The sequence below is a fragment of the Lates calcarifer genome, linkage group LG20, assembly GCF_001640805.2.
Source record: "Lates calcarifer isolate ASB-BC8 linkage group LG20, TLL_Latcal_v3, whole genome shotgun sequence".
Taxonomy (NCBI): domain Eukaryota; kingdom Metazoa; phylum Chordata; class Actinopteri; family Centropomidae; genus Lates; species Lates calcarifer.
In genome coordinates this window covers 6,150,781-6,157,627 of record NC_066852.1, presented here as the reverse complement: position 1 = coordinate 6,157,627, position 6,847 = coordinate 6,150,781, and the positions used below count along the sequence as shown (strand labels likewise).

General features: G+C 41.2%; 1 protein-coding gene across 1 annotated transcript; it reads left to right on the top strand.

Annotated features, from left to right (window-relative positions):
- The first annotated feature begins 1,746 nt into the window (after positions 1-1,746).
- Positions 1,747-6,820, top strand: micu2 (mitochondrial calcium uptake 2). The gene is given in 13 exon segments (XM_018691812.1): positions 1,747-1,785; positions 1,787-1,960; positions 2,261-2,390; positions 2,890-2,921; positions 3,039-3,114; positions 3,384-3,431; positions 3,720-3,802; positions 4,503-4,556; positions 4,677-4,774; positions 5,531-5,702; positions 5,780-5,888; positions 5,970-6,127; positions 6,242-6,820. Coding segments are annotated over 13 exon segments (1,260 nt in total). The 5' UTR covers positions 1,747-1,761; the 3' UTR covers positions 6,344-6,820.
- The last annotated feature ends 27 nt before the right edge of the window (positions 6,821-6,847 follow it).

The window sequence follows — 6,847 nt, the reverse complement described above, 5'->3', positions numbered from 1 at the left end:
TGCATCAGTTTGAGAATTGTGAGCCATAAGAACAGCTCCTGTTCTAAGACAACTAATAAATATTATTAAGTGTTGTCAAATCAATGAATCATTTGAAATTATATGTGTGAGTGTCACACTGCAGAGAAATGTTCAGGATTGAGGACTAACTGAAGACCCCTTATTCCCCTTATTTTGTTTTAGGGCAGTCTAAATTGTAAATGACATTCTTGACTCAGTGACTCGCTGAGCTCATTAAGACAAAGCAGATGAATTTGAACTTCAGCTGCCTCCCTCACTGTCCATCTTGACAAAAACTGTAGTCTTGTCCTGTGTGTGGCTGCTCTGCAGGTGAGCCTGCAGGTGCTGGGTGACATTCATGCTGTTGCAGGAGGAGGAGAGTTCACAGAGACCGGCCTTCAGCTGGCAGCCCTCAGTCCTTGGACACTCTGTACTGAGGGAGAAGTTGCTGTGATATATGAGACAGTGGGATGACACAGAAAAAAGATGGCGGATGCTGCCTGCTCAAGCCTTCTTGTTTTTCTTCATTGTACCACTGAGTCTGCATCTGTACACAGCATGAGCACACTAAGTATGTTCTTTTCACTTCTCTGCACTGATCAGCTCCTCTCCTTTTCTTTACTGACCTGTTTGGAAAGACAGTCCTTCCACTATGTCATTCATGGACAATGACCCAGCTTATACTGACTTCAATATCCCAAGAGGTGATTGTCCTCTATTGAAATAAATAAATACATTTAAAGCAGATGTTTAAGACTGTCTGGAGGGATCATTATTGAATGTGGTCATCAATATTCCTCCAAAGTGTAAGATTAGTCTCCATTCTCATTTTTGCGCTACGCCACAGTGTTTCACATGTATCATGGATTTATTAACAATATCAGGGTGGGGAACATCCCAGGTCTCTTATTTGATCCTTCCTCGATACAGGCCGATCCTGAAATAGTCTCGTTCCTCCATCTTAGAGGCCGACCCCAGTCTTCTGCTCTGAGGAGCCATGACAGAGGGTACACCAGACCATCCTTCTTATTCCATCAAACAGACACAGCCCTTCATCAGAAATCTGTTCGTGACCGCAGCTGGTCAGACTGATCTAAAACCACTTCAAAACATCACACCACTAAAGTGGATTTAAATGTTATTTGCTTTTCATATTCTGCATTAAGTCAAAAACAGTGGATCTGTGGCTCTGATTTATAAAACAACCAAAAACAAATTTCTCTATACATATAGTAACCTGAATTATTCAATCATTAATTTAACATGACGCAGACAGGCTAACGAATGAAAAGAGCTGCGGCCTGTAGAGATGTTTCACGTGCAGGTGTTTAATATACATTTTAAACACAGACTTATAACAATGATTCCTTATTACTTGGACAGGGTGAATAAATACAAGCGCCAAACAACCAAAAGCGTCCACAGAGCGCCAACATCTGTCTGACCGCTGGTCCAGATCCAGCTGTGCAGCCGTCATCAGAAACGGACCTCACTTTAGATCAGGGGAAGGACGCAAAAGACGTGTGGCGTCCGTTTCCTGCATCTCACCTCACGTCCCCGGTGGTGGGGAGTCGAGGAACGGACGCAAGTGAGAGAAAGCCGGGTGCAGGGGAACTGTGGTGTCCTGCGGTGTGTCTGTACTCACGGTGCTTGTGAAACCGAGGCCACGTCACGTGACCTGTGGCTCAGCGTACACCTGGGGGTGGAGCTCTGCAACGGAAGCCTCGCAGTTTACTCAGCTAGCGAGCAGGCTTCCTGAAAATGGCTAGCTGGGGAAAGGTCGCTTGCTGTGTTGAGGAACGGTTTGAAGAGCTCCCGGGCTCTGAAGAGTTTAGCAGTGCGCCGTGCTGTCGGCCCTGGTGTTGTGGGCTCTGTAATAGGAACCGGGGTTTTCTGTTATTATCAGTTTCATGCCAACAACAGGACTCTGCCGTTCGCCGTTCACGCTGAGGAACAGAAAGTGAGTATACGTCAAGTTTCTGTCGTCGCAACAGACAGACAAGTGTGAACTCTGTATGTTTCACGTGTTTACCTAGAACACTATGGTTTGCTAAATGCTGTTAATAGCGACAAACAACGCAAAAAGGGCGTGAATACTCCCTTTTGCCGTTTGATGATTGTATTAACAATAACGCCCCCAGCTGTCACTCACCCGACACAACATGAAGTGCGCAGTGCCGTTTGTCTTAAACCAAACTAATGGCCATTGAGATTCTACAGGTGTTTACAGTAATGTTTGTGTCCCCCTGTGCTGTTCCAGGAAGCTACAGTTCCTCAGCGGTCCGCCAGAAAGATGCGTTTCAACCAGTTCGCCTCTGTGGTCTACGAACAGGAGCTCTACATGACCCCGAGAGACTTCCTGTTCTCTGTCATGCTGGAGAATGTGGACCGTAAGCTGCACTGACGCTATCCATATACTGACAGTATGCAGTCAGCATGTAGGCTCAGATTGCTAATGTTCACCCTGACACACCTTTTTCATTGTAAACAAGTAATACGAGAGGAACAAAGAAAAGGCAGAAAATAGATGGATCATAACAAGGTGCATTTTAAATTAAAAGAGACTGGGATTGCAAAAAATAACATAACTGGCGTCCATAGCTGGAGTCCATCAAACATCACTTACGAATGTAAACCAAATTTATACAATGATACTTATTACAGTGGACTGTAAATATTATTTTATAGATCTGTGATCAGATCAGCCATCGTGTCAGCAGATAACATGAGCTAATAACTACAGCTAGCTTCTTTGCCACTTGAGGGAATTATTCAAATCAGTGGAAATCTAGTGAGGTTTGTAAACAGTGCAATCCTGTTAGCCTCACAAATGCATAATCATGGTGATCTCTTTTCCTTAACAAATCTTTCCTGTTTCCTCTCATGTAGGAAAGCTGCAGAAGAGAATTCTAACAACAGAGGTGTGTTTACATCTCCCTTTCACAATGTGAGAACAAGTTCAGACTGGCACATGTAGAGCACAGCTTTTAGTGCGAGCTAATAATGCTGTCATCTGTGTCCTATCTGTTTCTATGCAGGAAGTGAATAAAATGTTGGTGGCTGCCTCCAAAGCTCGGTCTGGTAATGATCTGTTCAGGTCCTTAGGAGACGATGGTAAGTTATTAATCTGTCATCAGAGGAGTATAATACACAGGAGCTTCAAACCTAATCTGTATCCAGATCTGTTCACACACTGTGTCTAGATTCAGCTGTGACTGACTACAGGTCACACTCGACATCAAAATGTGTCTCACATGCTTTTTGGGGTGGGGGATACACATCTGTATGTTGGCACATTATTTCTTTTCAGTGTCAGCCAGTACATTTGCTGGTGATCTTATTTCCAAAATGTCATTTAACAGACATATCTTTGTGTGTTTCAGGTTTGATATCCTACACAGAGTACCTGTTCCTGCTGACTATCCTCACCAGTAAGTAGCTTGTAGATTCCTGAACCTTGCATGAGCTGCTGGACCTTATAATGTTCTCTAGACTATCAGTAATAATGTGCTGAATGGATTTGCATGTGATCTTGTGTGGTTGTTTTTTCTATAGTTGAAGTCTTGCACATTTGAGTAGAGCCAGATAATTTATCAAAAGCTGATGATGCTGTTTTTTTTTTTATCAAGTGTTACCCCACTAACCACGTTTATTAAATCATTTGAAGTTTTCTGCATTCAGATAGAGTTCCGATAACTGACAAAGCATTGCTGTTGCAGAGCCACGCACAGGATTTCATATAGCTTTCAAAATGCTAGATGTTGACGGCAATGAGCATGTGGACAAAAAGGAATTTCTCAAGGTAAGACCTTTGAGATATCAGAACTGTTTTTGCAGAAACAGTAGAAGAAATGTTGATCATAACAGAGATGGTTTCATATTTTATCCTCCTTAATCATGGGAGGATGTATTATACAGAGAGAATTGTGATTCTGTTTGTTCACATGTCTGTGTGTGCACTTAAATTTCAAAATATTACCACCTTTAATGCTGCCTCAAGCACTGATGCTACCAAAGTTGTAAGTATGGAGACATGGAACCATGTGAAGGTGAGGGACAGCTGCACTGCTGCTCCACTCTGTTTTTTTATCTGTTATGTGTTTGCAGCCTGAGTCAACTCCTCGGTTTAGTCCATTTATTTAAGGTCATTTGTAGTTTCTGTCTTTCTTCCAACCAGACTTGTCCTCTGTGATGACAAGACCTTGGTGTGATTAGTCTAGATCAGGTCTAGACTAGTAGACTGCATGTTGGCACGTTATGCACCTTGTGTCGTATTTTCATGTTGTGACTTGGTGCACAGGCCTAAAGCGTTCAGCAAAAGATAAGGCGTGCATGGATTCTCATTTGCTCCATTTTCTGTTGTGTGTGAGTTAGATGAAAAGTCATGTCTTTGGTTTGATCACTGAAACACTCAGTGTTTTTTTTTTTTTGTGTTTTTTTTTTTTTTTTTTTTTTTTTTTGGTTTTTTTTGTTAACAATAATTGTATTTTTTTGCACCAAAGCTCAAGAAAATCATTGGGAAGAGTAAAATGACAGTTCCTAAGGACAGCATAGAGGTGGGTATTCTTCACATTCTCTTAAAAAGACAGTTCTGTCACTTTTCAGCATCACTAATTTGTTGTGTAAAGTCTGGCCATTCTGTTTTAATGGTAACAACACATGATACGTCTTTACAGAAACCAGCAGATGAAGGGAAAGGTGTGAACACAACACTACAGGCCTACTTCTTTGGGAAGAAAGGAGAAAACAAGCTGCAGTATCGCGAGTTCCACAGGTAAGAAAATGGCCTCTACAGTCAGACACTCAGCTGCAGCTGTCAGTCATCATTCTACATTTTGGATAACTGGAATATGGATATTTTTCACATTTCAAGAATTATCAGGCTATTTCTACATACATTTTTGTGTTCCTACTAGCTACCCCACATACCATTTTGGTCCAATGAAAATGCTACCATTCCTAATTTTATCCTTAATATCTTTGTGACCACTGGTGGTAGAGACCTCAAATACCAGCACAAAATTAATCCAAGATTGTATTTGAAGAAAAAATAATAATTGATATGATATGGGTGCAAAAAGTCCCTCCAATTTCCAAATCTAGGGCCTATCTATTTTAGAAAATCAATAGATATGTAGAACAAACTTGGTTCAGTCAAACTGAGAATATGTTTGTCTTCTATCTTACAAAGTTTGGTGAAGCTAGAAATAATACTTTTCAGGATATTAATGCCCTAACATTGCTTAACAGAAATATTACAATGTAAAAATATTTTACACACCTTAGTTTTGGGACCCAAACATTATAGAGACAAACTTTGAACAAAATCTGTGACTGTGCTAGAACCACTTTCCTGGATTCTGTTCGATTTGACATGAAACAACACATGGATTTATGGTCTGATACATTTGTAATGTTCTCTCCTCAGTTGATTAGGTGATATTGTTGTGACCATTTTTCATCACAAACCTCAGCAGGACTGCTGGTTCTCAAAGCTTTACATTTCTATTAAACAATGGCTGCTCCTCAGGTTCATGGAGGACCTTCAGGCTGAAGTCCAGGAGATGGAGTTCCTGCAGTTCTCCAAAGGTATGGACACTATGCGAAGGGAAGACTTTGCAGAGTGGCTGCTACACTACACCAACGAAGAAGACAATGAAGTCTACTGGGAAAACATGAGGAAGAAGATCCCAGCTGGCCAAGTACAAAGACTCTTCTGTTGCTGTCAGATAAGACAGAACTGCTGTGAAAACTGAACTGACATTATTTTGTCTTGCAGAGTATCACATTTGATGAGTTCAAAGCCTTCTGTCTGTTCACCAACAACCTGGAGGACTTTGCCTTTTCAATGAAAATGGTCACTGAGGCCAACCGTCCTGTTGGAATGGGTAACACCTCTCTTCTTGTTAAGATAGTTTCCTTGTAACACTACAGACAGTAGATAACATTTTCCCTTCTTCTAATTGCAGCCCAGTTTAAGCGAGCTGTGCGGATCGCCACAGGCCATGACCTCTCAGAGAATGTGCTGGACACTGTGTTTAAACTCTTTGATATGGATGGAGACAACTGTCTGAGCCATAAGGAATTCATTGGTGTGATGAAAGACAGAGTACTGCGAGGGCTGAAGGTGAGTTCATCCACCTGGACCTTTTTAAAATTTACAAATATGTCTACAAAAATGTTGATCTGAAGTAATGAATTCCAGTGTTGTTAGTTATGATTACCTCCGTCCTGCCCCCAGGTGCAGCCTCAGAACGGCTTCTCTGGCTACTGGAAGTGTGTGAAGCAGGAGACTCTGAAGGGAGCTAAGGAGGCCCTGGGACATAACGGGTGCCCCATCTGAGCCATCGTGATGTGGCAGGAGACGTTGATAGATAATCACTTACCACTGCCCATCTTGGTATCTTATATTCAAGCAGTGTATAAGCAGTGTGAATAAGATGATAAATGTAACCATATGTAAAGAGCCTGAGGATTTATACCACTATCTTATGTATAAATAATGTGTTTACAGAGCATTTATTGTCTGTTTCAGGTCTACTTAGGTAACTGTGGTGCTTGTGGTGTTTACAGTGTTACTATAATTTTCTTAACTAAGTCATGTGTGTTATATTAAGATCTGTGATGATTTTCAAATTAATTCTGCACTTTCCGCGATCACCTGCAGTGTGTTTACAAAGCTGGTTTAACTGTGGTTTAAGGCATAGACAATAATTCATTTCATATTGACACATTTACATTTTAAGCTTGTATGATAACAGGTGTGGGTTTGTTCTTTTTTTTCAAAATATTTATCAATTAAAGGTTTATTTAAATGGAAGTGTTTCAGTAATGTCCTGCATACTTG